The 15,329-nt window shown below is 41.2% G+C and overlaps 1 protein-coding gene across 2 annotated transcripts in view; it reads right to left on the bottom strand.

Annotated features, from left to right (window-relative positions):
* Nucleotides 1-3,028: 3,028 nt before the first annotated feature.
* Nucleotides 3,029-15,329, bottom strand: part of LOC138854381 (uncharacterized) — a 574,782-nt gene continuing 562,481 nt past the window's right edge. The window contains exons 1-2 of one of the 2 annotated variants that reach the window (XR_011393576.1): nucleotides 10,745-12,252; nucleotides 3,029-3,235 (exon numbers count right to left, since the gene is read on the bottom strand). Coding sequence is in view for 1 of the 2 variants with exons in the window: in XM_070097225.1 (XP_069953326.1) it covers nucleotides 3,077-3,235 (159 nt within the window). In the remaining variant the exon portion in view is untranslated. Of the gene's footprint in view, nucleotides 3,236-10,744; nucleotides 12,253-15,329 lie in introns of those variants that run through there. The other variant, XM_070097225.1, reaches the window with a different exon arrangement.

The raw sequence follows: 15,329 nt of genomic DNA on the forward strand, positions 1-15,329 counted from the left end.
AGGTAGACTGTTCCACTCATCAACTACCCTATTTCCAAACCAATACTTTCCTATGTCCTTTCTAAATCTAAACTTATCTAATTTAAATCCATTACTGCGGGTTCTCTCTTGAAGAGACATCCTCAAGACCTTATTAATATCCCCTTTATTAATACCTATCTTCCACTTATACACTTCGATCAGGTCTTCCCTCATTCTTCGTCTAACAAGTGAATGTAACTTAAGAGTCTTCAATCTTTCTTCATAAGGAAGATTTCTAATGCTACGTATTAATTTAGTCATCCTACGTTGAATGCTTTCTAACGAATTTATGTCCATTCTGTAATATGGAGACCAGAACTGAGCTGCATAATCTAGGTGAGGCCTTACTAATGATGTATAAAGCTGCAGTATGACCTCTGGACTTCTGTTGCTTACACTTCTTGATATAAATCCCAGTAATCTATTTGCCTTATTACGTACGCTTAGGCATTGCTGTCTTGGTTTAAGGTTGCTGCTCACCATAACCCCCAAGTCCTTTTCGCAATCTGTATGGCTAAGTTCTACATCATTTAACTTATAAGTACTAGGGTTATGGGCACTCCCAAGCTTCAGAACCTTGCATTTATCTACATTGAACTGCATCTGCCACTTTTCTGACCAAGAATAGAGTTTGTTTAAATCCTCCTGAAGTTCCATAACATCTACGTTTGAATCAATTATCCTACCTATCTTTGTGTCATCGGCGAATTTGCTCATATCACTAGTAATTCCTTCATCAAGATCATTGATATATATTATGTAAAGTAAAAGGACACAAGTGCAACTAATGTGACATTTATTGTGGCAACGTTTCGCTCTCCAGGAGCTTTATCAAGCCATCGGAAACCCACCAATAAAAATGATCTCACACACTTCTATTCCAGTCAAGATACCAAGACCAAAAGAGGCATCATCATCGGGTTTTTCCTAAGAGCATACCGAATTTGTAGTCCTGAGTTTCTTGACGAGGAATGTACTTACATTCACCAAACATTCACTGAGTTACAATTTCCTTCTTTTTTCATCAAAGACTGCAAGAAAAGAGCTCTTCAGATCATCAATTCTCCACGCATCAACACCGCTCCCAACAAAGTTATAATTCTTCCCAACAGCCAGGTTGCACTAAACGTCTCAAAAGTACTTTCACAAGCTAACACCAGAGTCGCCATCGCTTCTACCACTTCAATAAAGGATCTAACCAGGACAAAACCCAAGCACCACGAACCAGTCAATGCAGGAGTTTACACTATACCCTGCGGAGGCTGTGACAAGATCTACGTAGGTGAAACAGCAAGAAACCTCGACACCCGCCTCAATGAACACATTTACGCATGTAGGAACTACAACTTAAACAACGCCTGTGTACAACACCGAAATTCCACCAATCATCTCATGAAATTCAGAGACGCCCAATTAGTGATCAAAGAAACTAATTTCCGCAGACGCAAGTGCCTTGAATCAGCACTGATCGCTGTTTCGAATACAATTAAACAAAACAACGGCAGCTTCACCATCTCCGAAGTCTTAGCAAGAATCCTCCTGAAAACAGTAAACCCTGCCATCACATAGTCTCTCCTGTTATACTACACAAAGCACAGAGAGTGAACACCGAAAAAAAAAAAAAAAAAAACTTGCCTCTTTCCAGTCTATATTTGTCCAACCTATTTTTATGTTACCCAAGTAATAGCTTTTATATCCTTTTACTCATGTACGAATTATTTGCTCTTCCATATTGTATTATTTTTGTTACTACTACTACTACTACTACTACTACTACCACTAGTGAACATCGAAATGGTACCTCACTAGTATTGCACCTCACTCAGAGCCTTTATATACCCTCTGTGTCCATGTATTGTTTGTAATGGCTTGATAAAGCTCCTGGAGAGCGAAACGTTGCCACAATAAATGTCACATTAGTTGCACTTGTGTCCTTTTACTTTACATATTGTCGGTAATTCTACCAACTTTATTACGATATATATTATAAACAACAACGGGCCCAAGACTGATCCCTGTGGAACGCCACTTGTTACAGATCCCCACTCGGATTTAACCCCATTTATGGACACTCTCTGCTTCCTGTCAGTGAGCCATGACTCGATCCACGAGAGCACTTTTCCCCCAATGCCATGAGCTGCCACTTTCTTTAACAGTCTATGGTGCGGAACTCTATCAAAAGCCTTACTAAAATCTAAGTAAATAATATCAAATTCTTTATCGTGGTCAACAGCCCCAAAAGCTTTACTGAAGAAAGTTAATAAATTAGTTAGACAAGACCGGCCTCTTGTGAATCCATGCTGAGTATCATTAATCAAGCTATGCTTATCGAGATGGCTTCTTATAATCTCAGCTATAATTGACTCTAGTAATTTGCCTACAATTGAGGTCAGGCTTATTGGGCGGTAATTTGACGGTAACGACTTGTCCCCTGTTTTAAAAATAGGAATTACATTAGCCATCTTCCACATATCAGACACTACACCTGTTTGAAGAGATAAATTAAAAATATTAGTTAATGGTTCACAGAGTTCCATTTTGCATTCCTTAAGAACCCTTGAAAAAACCTCATCAGGACCCGGCGACTTATTTTGCTTCAGTCTGTCTATCTGCTTCACAACCATTTCACTTGTGACTGTGATGTTACATAATTTATCTTCTTCTAGTCCACTATAAAAATTAATTACTGGAATATTGTTAGTCGGACCGAAACGTCGTCATACGCTCCTCACTTCTATGTGCGGGTTATTTGTGTACTGTTCCAGTCACGGTATTGTGCCTTTGTTAATAACTAAGATTATTATAATTATAACTAAGCGCTATGTTTACTCTAGAGAGTAACATTAAGTTAAGAACACAAGGGCACAATACCGTGAGTGGAACAATACACAAATAACCCGCACTTGGAAGAAACTTATGACGACGTTTCAGTCCGACTTTTATCATTAACTAGTGACACTACCTGTTACGGCAGGGAGCAACACCTGGGTGTGGCTTGCATACCTGGTGATGGTGAGGAGAAGCTCACAAGTCACGTGCTGGAACACACGGAACATTAATGATGGCAGGAGCACTGAAGACACGAGTGAAGCTTCTTATTCACATGTCTGTCCTTCATTACTGCCGGCAGTACACCATGGCACCTTAAGAGTGGCACCGTTGAACTTGTAAACACGAGCATTCGGCCCCTCATACGTGTACCAAAACACAGTGCCTGCAATAAACAAAAACAAATTTACAAATCACTGTGATTGCATGGAGTCCTTCACAGGCCCGCCTCCTTACCCACATAACTGAACTGTATATTACCCCACATAATCATTATTATTCATATTCGTAATAGTAGCAGGTGGTGGTGGTGATAGTTGGTAGTAGTAGGTAGTTGTAGTTGGGGGTAGTAGTAACAGTAGTAGTATACTAGGTGGTGGTGGTGGTAGTAACAGTAGTAGTATACCAGGTGGTGGTAGTAACAGTACTAGTATACCAGGTGGTGGCGGTGGTAGTAACAGTAGTAGTATACCAGGTGGTGGTAGTAACAGTAGTAGTATACCAGGTGGTGGTGGTGGCAGTAACAGTAGTAGTATACCAGGTGGTGGTGGTGGTAGTGGTACTAATAGCAGGTGGGTGGTACTAAATAGTAGGTGGTGATGGTACTAATAGTAGGTGGGTGGTACTAAATAGTAGGTGGTGGTGGCAGTAACAGGTGTTGGTGGTAGTAGTAGTAGTTCTTATCCTTATTAGTCACAAGAAACCGCTAAATCCGAATAAATAATACAGCGCTAACAAGGCAGCGAGTGCAAAACTGAAAGTCGAAGTCATTCGACAAGCCATCAACTTCACCTACACAACTTCCGTCAATTAAAAATAACGTGTAAACTCCCCGGTAGTTAACCCCGCCATCCAAAACACAAATTAACATAGTTCTCGTCAAGACTGCCACTTTCATTTGCCGTTAAAAAAATCTAAGTTAATTTAAGTGGTAATGTCTTACTACTTAAAAAGCCACTTATTTTACTCGTGAGAGGTAAGAGGATCACATCGTGAGAAGTGTCACTCCCCTCAAGAATTTTTTTCATTTTTTTTTTCAAACTTGCCAACAAGGATTGGCAAGATATATTGCATTTTGACTAGGGAGGGAAGAGGAGGAAGGGAGGGGCAAAAACGTAGAGAAGGAAAGAAGATGAGGGGAAGAGCAAACAGAGGAAATTAGTGTAAAGGAGAGCTAGGAACAGACAGGCAGGGAGGAGGCTGAAGGAGAATGGGCTGGGGAAGGCTGAAAGGGAAATGGAAGCGGGGACACGAAAAGGGAAGCATGGGTACGGGGGTGGCCAGGAAAAAGGGAGGAGGAGGAGTGCTGAGACAGCAAAAAGAGGACCAAATTCCTGTAAGAGGAAATACGTGTCACAAGATGAAGTTAGTGAAGCGATTACAAAGAAAACGGAAATGCGTGATGGAGAAGCCAAAATGGGAACATTCACATCACCTCAATAATATCCAGCGTCAGAGTTATGCTATTTTCTCACAGGCACAAAAAGTTACATCTATTATTATGGGGGAGGGGAGCTGTAAACTCGTAAGGATCATGGTGCATAGGTTTAATCTAAAGAAAGGTAAGGAACTGTATCAATTTGAATGAAGTCACCCCCCCCCCCGCCACTTGAAGGGAAAACAGCGTAAGATGCTGAATTATATAAAAATGGGATTTTAATAGTTTTGTCAAAAAATATAATATCCAATGCTCAAAGATCACGCATAATAATAAATTAGGTGCGAGTCACGCAAAACACGTCGCCTACATCAGTTATGTATCAAGGCCAAAGCTTAAAACTACTTGAGTGAAACTAATCAGTTTTAAATTGATCAGGATGCCATAATTTTCTAGGGACCAACTTTGCATATCAATAAAATGGCATATCAATAAAATGAACTAATTTCTATTTATTATGTTAATACGAGATCGATCTTACATCTGTTACCGTAATACCCCCCCCCCTCCCTCCCATTATAAGACCGGGCCTCATCAACTGGTAAGAGAATATTATAGGGAGACGAATTATCAAGATAAACACAGATTATTAAAGAAGAATGTATACTGAATATAATTAGAATGTTGTAAGATTCGTCTCTCGTTTTAAATGTTCGTGAATGAAAATGAAAAGATCGTCAGTCGTGCCAGAGTGCAAAATATTTTAATGGGTTTCGTTTTCACACTTTAAGGGCAGGGCTGCAGTACCTACCTGGACATTTGTCTCTTAACCTACTATAATAATAATAATAATAATAATAATAATAATAATATCTTTATTTCTACAAGTACATGTACAAGGTATACAGGTCTAGCTGACATCAGTGACATCCTACTATATAGAAAGCCGCTTGTTATGTACAGCATTTCGGGCAAGTAGGTTAATTTTGTCCCGGGATGCGACCTACACCAGTCGACTAACGCCCAGGTACCCATTTTATACTGACAAGTGAACACAGACAACCGGTGTAAGGAAACACGTCCAATGCTTCAACCCTCGCCGGGAATCAAACCCGGACGCTCACCGTGTGAAGTGAGAGCTTTTGCCAACAGACCACGGGCCACCGTAACACAATGAACTTAAAGATTTTGCCCACACTTGGTGATACCTAGTATACTACCTGTTGTAGATTCCAGGTGGAATCTACAACAGGTAGTATACTAGGTGATCACCCCATGGCGCGGTCCCAGAATAGGATTTCAATGAACATTTTGTCAATAACGGAGAGTATTACATCTAATGGTTATAATGTTTAATTTTATTTACAAAAACACTAGAAATCTGTTGTTATTTAGGTCTTTCAACATATTTCGTTTCCAAAATTTACACTATCATCCTCAACTTGTTAGCTACTGTCGTAATCAATTCACTCTCATATTACATAATTCATAATCGCAAAACAAGGAAAATTATTCGAAACTTATGTTTCGCATTCCAAAATTCATATCCACAATTCCTTCTATGTCATGGGAAGCAAATATCGGCAAACTGAGATACAGGATTCTTAGATTCAATCATCTGGAGAGGGGATGCTCTTCTCCTAATAAAGGTCCCTACTAGACACAAGCAACTTGAAACTTCACCATCACATTAAACTTACAGTTGTGGGCCTATATGATAGAATATAACCTGAAAACCAACCTGCGATAGAGCAGAATCTGTAAGGCATTCTGCGTGATGGATGTGTTAGCTAAAGGGGTTTTGGATCTAACCCTACAACGTCTTACATACGAGGATACCCCCAATAAAGTCAAACAATCTGATTTGTTAGACGAAGATAACATTAACATTTTTACTTCTAATGTTAACCTCTAAGACAGATAATGTATTTAGATGCCAAGTTTACGAGGAACTGGGCAATAAATCCCCAAAGGCGAATAGTAAAATAATTTGATTTTGTTATTCTATGTTAAATTCCACATATGCACTGTATAAAATAATTCTAAAAGTTTTAAATTATGTATGGAAATAAGTCACTCTGACTTTTTTGGATTATCCTAGGTAATCTACACATGCTGCTATGTATGTATTTATGTGTACCAATACCTGAATAAACTTACTGAAGCCTATATAATAAATTTAATTACATAACACGAAAACCTTCAAGAAATTGAGAGGAAAGCTGAGCTTCAACTCCCATGAACAATCTGTGTCAATATTTGTATACACAATAGTTGTACAAGGTAACGTGCAAGACTTTCGTAAACATTTTATAAAGGTTTAATTTTTCAACAAAAATTTCATGTGATTTTTCTCGAGTTTACTATTAATTCACAGCTTCCCGTTTTCTGTTTCACGTTATATAACTAAAAAGAAAACGTGTTGTTACTTCAAGGGCTAACTTAAGGATTATTCACATGTACGTATGAAAACCATATTGTAATAAAAGTCTTACATAATACTATTATATTCCTGGGGAAAGACTAAATATGTAAAGGTCACACAAAACTTGGGTACTGAGGGCAATCAATTTTGATCCGAGGAAGGAAAAAGAAGCTCTAATTCCCTGGATTACGAGCTTTTCACCAGCATTCAAGTATCTCCCTTGAAGGGTGCAAATTATCCACTCAAACCTATTCTTGTTTTTTCCCAAATTACTTCCATAAAACACAGTGAATGATAATAAATTTAAAAGAGGCCACAAAATTCAGCAATCCGAGATTTGATATTACTTTTAAGCACCCCAAATACATCACTGACTTTTCTGGGTTATCCTAGGTAATGTACACTATGTATGATCATTTTACATTTGTGTACTTGTGCCTAAGTGAACTTACAAGGTAGATTTACATCGACTGAACTAATACGTTCAGAATATGTCACTGAAGCAGCATAAATTCGGACAAATTATTCGGTCAACTCATTCTCAATATAAATGAAGGTCGAACGGTTGTCTTTAGATTGAACACAACTTTAAAAAGATCTTTAGCTGTTACTTCTGAATGAAAAAGATATTTACTATTAACAAATATAAATGTTATGCAGTCACCATGGTATTTGTATAACTTAAGATTATGATCAGGGGGAAATATTTTAATCCCTTCTGCCTGTGTACTTATGTATGTTTTGTGATGTGTCTGTTTAGTTTTTATATATTTTTTTCTCTATTTTACAGACCTTCTTAAGGGAACTTCTGTACTGCATCATCCAGTGATAACTGACTCAACAAAGTAATCCCGTCGAGATTCTTCTCACTATAGAAATCATAAGAATTAGACAATTGGCTCACATAAAAGCACCTGTTACGATGTTCCTGTTACTACTGCTGCTACTGACAATACCACTGGTAATCTTAAGATAAATCAAGAACACAAAAATTCTCAGACTTCAAAAAAAAAAAAAAAAAAAAAAAAGTTTGCTAAAACACATAAGAGGCATGTTGGTACCAAGACTGCTAACGTTACCTAGATATATAGTAATTAAACTATTGACTTTAATGGGTTATTCTGGGATAAATTTACACAATGTATCATTACTGTACGTCTGCGCATTGTACAAACTGTAAAATTATTTGTAGATTTCATGAATAAAGTTAATTAAGATCTCATTTTGTGTATGTTATGAAGGAAATGTCTCGCTTTATTTGTATGTATTTAGAGAAAAAGTAACTGTACACTCAGAGTATATCAGCAGTTATGGTATATAATACTGATAAATTAATGAACAAGACACGTGTGCTTTACAAATTCAATAAAGAGGTTAACTGACGGTGCTGAAACTAAAGACAGTAGAAGACTAAGTAATCACTAACTAACAATTTTTAAATGTATGCGAGTATTATATAAAAAAATATTTTAATGTACCCTATGTAAAGATACATAAGATAAATAACTCGAGTAACAAATGCTGAAGAGAACCTCGCAAGAATATTATGTCCCGAGGGGATGCGAACACGTACAGATTTAGTTAAGGTTTTATAAAATATGGTCATGGTGTTATAACACGAAGTTATAAATAAAATACCGAGGTGAAAAAATCGTGACATTTAAAGAGTCTTTAGTCTAGGAGATCTTAGCGTTCCTGACAAAAACATGAGAACACGCATGATTGAATCAGTACATAAAAAACAGATTGGAAATATAAACACAAATGCAGTATAATGTGATCCTTTATTGACAACGTTTCACCCACACAGTGGGTGAAACGTTGTCAATAAAGGATCACATTATACTGCATTTGTGTTTATATTTCCATTGTGTCGGTATTTTATACCATTTACTTCCAAAAAAACAGATTAAAGAATTAAAAAGGCACAATATCGTGACTGAAACAATACGCAACTAATATTATTAAATATTATTATTATTGTTATCAAAACTAAGCGCTAAAAACTAACACACAAATAACCCGCATATAGAATGAAACTTAGGCCGACATTTGGGACATAGTAGGACTTTTAGGTACCATTATTATTATAATTATTATCAAAAAGAAGAGCTAAATCTACCAGGATCATACAGCGCTGCAGGGTAGAAACTGATGCAGGATCTAAGGATAAATAAGGATGGAGATGACAATAAAGGTAAAGTTAGGAGGGGCTGTGAGGAGTGCTAAGGGAAGGATTATCAAAGTTTGTGTCAAAAATCAGTTGCTGTCAAAAAGTCTGTATCAAGAAGGGAAAATAAAGTAAAGGGCGTCAGAGCGGTGACGCCGACGGAGGAAAATTCTGCATGCTTGTTGATAGACAGGACAGTCCAATAGAATATGGGAAATTGAAACAGGAACTAGACAATTTTCACAAAGTGTAACAGGACGCCTCTCCATGAGATACCCATGAGTTAGAAGTGTGTGTCCAATGCAAAGACGAGTGTTGTCCCCCAACCTCGGTATCGATGACAAGAAGGCCAGACACCCAAACTTGGTTTGACAGAAGGTAATTTGTTATGAGTCATATCTGCCCAATGTTGTTGCCAACTGTTGCGAAGGTGGGCAGAGATTACAGCAAAATAGTCAGAGAATGTAATACCTCTATATGAAACTGGTAGGTCATGTACTGCAGATCGTGCAGCAGAGTCTGCCTGCTCATTTCCCTGAACATCAACATGACCAGCGACCCAACAGAAAACGATTTCTTTATTTTTTGCTAGTAATGCGGCGTAACCAACGTTGTATACGAAGAACTAGAGATGAGGTGAATCAAATTTATTTAATAGCTTGCAAAGCACTAAAGGAGTCTGAGACGATTACAGACCAGAATAGGACCAATTCCTTCTGTAATTTTGTAGCCAAGGCCAAAGTTAGATCAAACCACTCATCTGTGATTAGTAGCCTATCGGAACAATTTGATCAGGGAGCTTAACACTAGGTGCTAGGAGCAGAGAACAAGCATGTCTATCCTCATGACTAGTCTTTCGCACCCCTCAAAGGAGGTTCCTTGAGACTGGTGAGGGGCTCTTGATCTAGGAAATTGGATCTGTTCTCCGGTTCCCTGAACCGAGCCTGAATACCCCCCACAGGCGCTGTATAATCCCTACGGATTTAGCGCTCCCCATAATAATAATAATAATAATAATAATAATAATAATAATAGTCTTTCGCAAAATGCACTTTTTCACAAAAGCAAAGAGTGCGCTCTTTGGGAGGGGAAAAAGGGGCAAAAACTGAAGACATGCAACAAAGAGGCAGGGCACAGGGGGCAATCACAACAGGCCGAGAGTGGGCAAGGAGACAAAAACATTGTATGAAAGGCGATACTGTCAGAAAGACACCTCAAAATAAATTTTTGTGGAGTTGAAAAATGAAGTGCGACAAAACCCTGAGAAACTGAAGAAACTATTACAATATAACGCACAGTTGTCTCAACGCAATTTTCACGGTGAAAGTGCTAAAACCTTCAGGGGCATTATAACGCCTGGGTAAATGAGAGGCGTTCAGGTTCGATCCAAGGAAGAATACATAACATTCCCCGGATCAAGAGCTCCTCACTGGCATCAAGGCGCCTTTCCTGAGGGGACGATGATCTCGAGTCTGTCTCATCACGACTACAACTTGATAACCCCCCCCCCCCCCCAAAAATAACAACATCAAATAATCAACTAGAAAAACTGTACACGTCGGGGGTAACACAGCGCAATAAAACAATCTGAATTGATCCAGGAGAGAAAAAGACAACAGCTCCAATTCTTTGGACTAAGAGCCCTTCAACAGCATTAAGATACCTCCCCTGAAGGAGAAAAAAAAAACTAGTGGAAACTTACTGAGTGGTTGAGGTGCGGCGCCACTCACACACTGGTAAACAGAGGTTGTTCCACTACTGTCCCTCCCTCCCCGGCTTAGACCTCAACTAGATCATACAAGATCTACTATTATTATGATTTTTATTATATTTATAGAAAAGTGCTAAACCCGTAACCCACCGAGGTTATATAGATCGAGAGGTATATTTGTCTCAGTGTATATACACAGAGAGTTTGCTTTAATCTCTGTTTTAGGCATTTAAGTATTCTAAATTGCCGGTTAACAGTTGACATATATCCTTACTGCTGCTAATGTAGTCTATAGACTCGAAACCCAATTAGCTACTCAACCGTAAGGGTCACGCATCACCTGGAAAAATCAGAGGTAACCAGATATGATACGAGAAAGACGGGGGTAGCTCCAATTTCTTGGATTAGGAGCCGCACCGGAGCATCAAGGCAAAATAACCATAAGCAAATTGCAATGTTTAAGTAGCAGCTCTAACTGTGTGAGAAGTGAAACAAAATTATTATTACTAAAAAATAACGATAAGAGAGAAGATGCGAGAAAGCAAATTTAAGTGTAGTTATAAATTAAAAGTATACAATTCCCTGATAAGATAGATAGGCTATGTACAATCAGCGGGAATATTCCTAATACTGTGCTCTATGTTATTTTAAATTACTCGTAATTAAATGCTTATAATCATAACCATAATTTTTAAAGGGGTGGACGACCGGTAAGCCAGCGGAAGGCCTCGATCAGATGACCAAAAGCTTCAGCTGCGGGTCATCAAATGACAAGACACGCATCAGGAAACACTTGTCCTGTTTCCTGACAAACCTTACCTAACCTAACCTATTATAAATTATTCATATACCTAGCATGGTACGGTACGCCAGCACAGTTGCTTGTATCCAGAGGGTAATCATACAAGGATGACCGACATAAGAGATGAATTTTTCTCATTAAGACACTGCCACCGACATCAGTGAGTGTGCTCATACATTCCCACGAGTGAGACCCTTCAAGGAGGGGGAGGGAGTCCAGTGATGCCGAGGAAGGGCTCCCGATCCAAGGATTTCAGGCAATCTAATTTTTTCTTAGTTCAAACCTGATTATTTCCCATTCCACCTTGCGCTGTACTATCCTACAGGGTTAGCGCTTCCCCATAAAATAATGACAATAACTCGAGTGAGTATGGTGTGAGTATCAGTGGGTCCAACAAGCCTCAAATTACAAATGAAAACTGGACGATGTTTCACTGGGTCCTGGGACCATTATTAAGGTTAAGGTCAGGTCAAAGGGGTGCTTTGAAACCTATGTTTTTTTATTATAATAATAATAATAATTTGACACCTATGAATTGCTCTTGATCACAGAAATTGGAACTTCCCTCCCTTGGATCAAACCTGATTACCTGTTTCAGGTGCTGCATGAATCTATTAAGGGTTAAGAGATTGCTAATATAATCGAGGTGAACACTACTGCAACGATAGGGACTCGACAGATTGGTAATCACTGACCCCAAGGTTCGAATCCTCATCAAATCATCGAATTAATATATTCGTTCACTACTCCTGCGCGCGCACGAACGTACGCACGCAAGCAAACTCTCTCCCACACACTACTACTACTACACACAGAATCCATACATAGCTTTAAGAAGACGTACGATAAAGCTATTGGAGGAGGGAGAGAGCGAACCTAGTAACACAAAGAGTAGTGGTCAACAGAGTTAAATCGGAGGCTGCCATAGTGAAGAGCTCTGTTCCACAAGGCACAGTACTCGCCCCCATCTTATTCCTTATCCTCATATCAGACATAAACAGAGATATACACCACAGCACCGTATCATCCTTTGCGGATGATACTAGGATCTGCATGAGGCTGTCATCTGCTGAGGACGCGGTTAACCTCCAAGAAGATATAAACAAAGTTTTCCAGTGGGCCACGGTAAACAATATGATGTTCAATGAGGACAAATTCCAACTACTCCGTTATGGAAAACTGGAGGAGATAATAACTAGAACAGAGTATACTACTGACTCCGGCCATACAATAGAGCGGAAAAATAATGTAAGGGACCTGGGAGTAGTAATGTCTGAGGATCTCACTTTCAAGGATCACAACAGTGCCACGATCGCACGTGCAAAGAAAATGATAGGATGGATAATGAGAACTTTCAAAACGAGAGATGCCAAGCCCATGATGATCCTTTTCAAATCACTTGTTCTCTCTAGGCTGGAATACTGCTGTACATTAACATCTCCATACAAAGCAGGTGAAATCGCAGATCTAGAGAGTGTACAGAGATCCTTTACTGCACGTATAAGTTCTGTCAAGCACCTTAACTACTGGGAACGCTTGAAAGCACTTGACTTGTACTCGTTGGAACGCAGGAGGGAGAGATATATCATAATCTACACTTGGAAAATCTTGGAAGGAATGGTCCCAAATCTGCACACAGAAATCACTCCCTACGAAAGTAAAAGACTGGGCAGGCGATGCAAAATGCCGCCAATAAAAAGTAGGGGCGCCATTGGTACACTAAGAGAAAACACCATAAGTGTCCGGGGCCCAAAACTGTTCAACAGCCTCCCATCAAGCATTAGGGGAATTGCCAATAAACCCCTGGCTGCCTTCAAGAGAGAGCTGGACAGATACCTAAAGTCAGTGCCGGATCAGCCGGGAGGTGGCTCGTATGTCGGACTGCGTGCGGCCAGCAGTAACAGCCTAGTTGATCAGGCCCTGATCCATCGGGAGGCCTGGTCGTGGACCGGGCCGCGGGGGCGTTGATCCCCGGAATAACCTCCAGGTAACAACCAGCGAAGAGGCGGGGCCAGGAGCTACTACTCGATCCCTGCAACCACAAATAGGTAAGTACACACACACACGAATTTCGCGACCTAGCTGCCAGGGAGTGTGGACGTGCCTCATACCTCTCTGCTGACAGTCTAGCAAGCTATCCAGTGAAGTCATGGTATTCAGCGTGAGGAGTTGGGTGAATACCGTTGGTATACAGCTTGTTCGGGGGGCGATTACGCCTGAGAATGAACAAGTTTTGCTACCCAAGATTATCCGTGACACTTATGGTATTGCGGACAAGGATTTGTACGGTGTGGCATTAAATGGCGCATACCGGATATTTGTAAAACTACTCTACGAGCCAGTGTACGAGCAGCTGGTTGAGCAATTCCAAGATCTCTGCGTAGATGTGTCCCCTGACGTGCATGTGCGTATGGTGGATGTCTCTCGACAATATACGTGGGTGAAACTGCGCAATGTGCCCTTCGAGGCCGATGCAACGGATCTCCGCAGTGTTTTCAGAAGATACGGAGTGATACACATGGCTAAACAAGGCATGCGGGTGGCTGGGGCGTATGTTGGTCTCCCAGACGGTTCGTTTACCCTCAAGATGTCTCTACGCCAGGCCATACCATAGTATGTGTACCTTGATGACTTCCGCACACAGGTCATGGTGTCTTATGCTGGTCAACGACGGACGTGTCGCCTCTGCGGTGAATATGATCATATGGCAGCAGAGTGTGGGCAGCGCGGGCAGGCCAGAAGGCCAGCCGGTGGATCAACGAATGACGATGGGCAGGAGGCTCTCATACATGGACGAAAAGGAGATGGTGGCCACGGTCGGCTTTGGAGTGAGGAGATTGAGGAGCCAGTGGTGGTGTCGAATCTGGAGCTGTCGTCTCTCGAGTCACCTGCATCGCCGGTGGTACAGCAGGCTTCCGGGGAGGACCAGGTGACGGTGGAAGTGGAGGACTTGGATGCGACAATACCGTCTGTTTTGCATACCATGTTCTCATCTACGGATGGGGTCTCCCCGGCTGTGACGACGGCCAGTCCGGAGATCGTGTCTGTGGCGGTCGAGCAGCAGCAGAAGGAGGCTGTTGGTGCTGTTGGGGCTGGCGGGGACGTGGTGACCCCTCGTCAGAAGGCAGAGACGAAGGTGGTGGTGGAGGTTCATCGTGTGGACGATCCGGTCACAAACATGGAGGAGGACGCTGGGACGAGGAAGAGGGCTGCAGCAATGTCGGACTCTGACGACGTCCTGACGCCGGCTCAACGAGCAGGGAAGAAAGCATCGGTAGATGGGGGGCGGTGTGCTAGTGGAGGTGAGCAGCGACAGCAGGTGGTGCCAGGTGGCACGGGTGTCGTGCGTGGAGAGCGTGGCAAACGTGGCCCCCAGGGCCCAAGTGGGCATGCAAAAGTACAAGTGGGGCAGCGAGGGAGGAAACCTTAGCCAGGTGTGAGGGGGGGTTTAGACAGGGGCGGGAATAGTCGTGGAAGGTGTGATGAGGTCTGCTGCTTGATGGCAGCGACGGTTAATGGCGTGTGTGTCTGGGGGCACCAGATAGCGTGCTCCTTGAGAGAGGGGCATGTGCCCAGTGTTAGGATGAAAGTGGCTTGATATGTGCTGTTCAGATGTGTCTGCAAATTGTGGAGTATGAGTAGTGTTAGGTTCTGGTTAGAGGTGTTGCTGCCTGCGCCTGTGTGCGCCTAAGGTACGCTGGTGCGGTTGAGGTGGCGTATGCTGCTGCTGTGTGTATGAATCTTGGACTATATGTTGTATGATAGTGGGTGGGG

The sequence above is a fragment of the Cherax quadricarinatus genome, chromosome 56 (genome assembly GCF_038502225.1).
Source record: "Cherax quadricarinatus isolate ZL_2023a chromosome 56, ASM3850222v1, whole genome shotgun sequence".
Taxonomy (NCBI): domain Eukaryota; kingdom Metazoa; phylum Arthropoda; class Malacostraca; order Decapoda; family Parastacidae; genus Cherax; species Cherax quadricarinatus.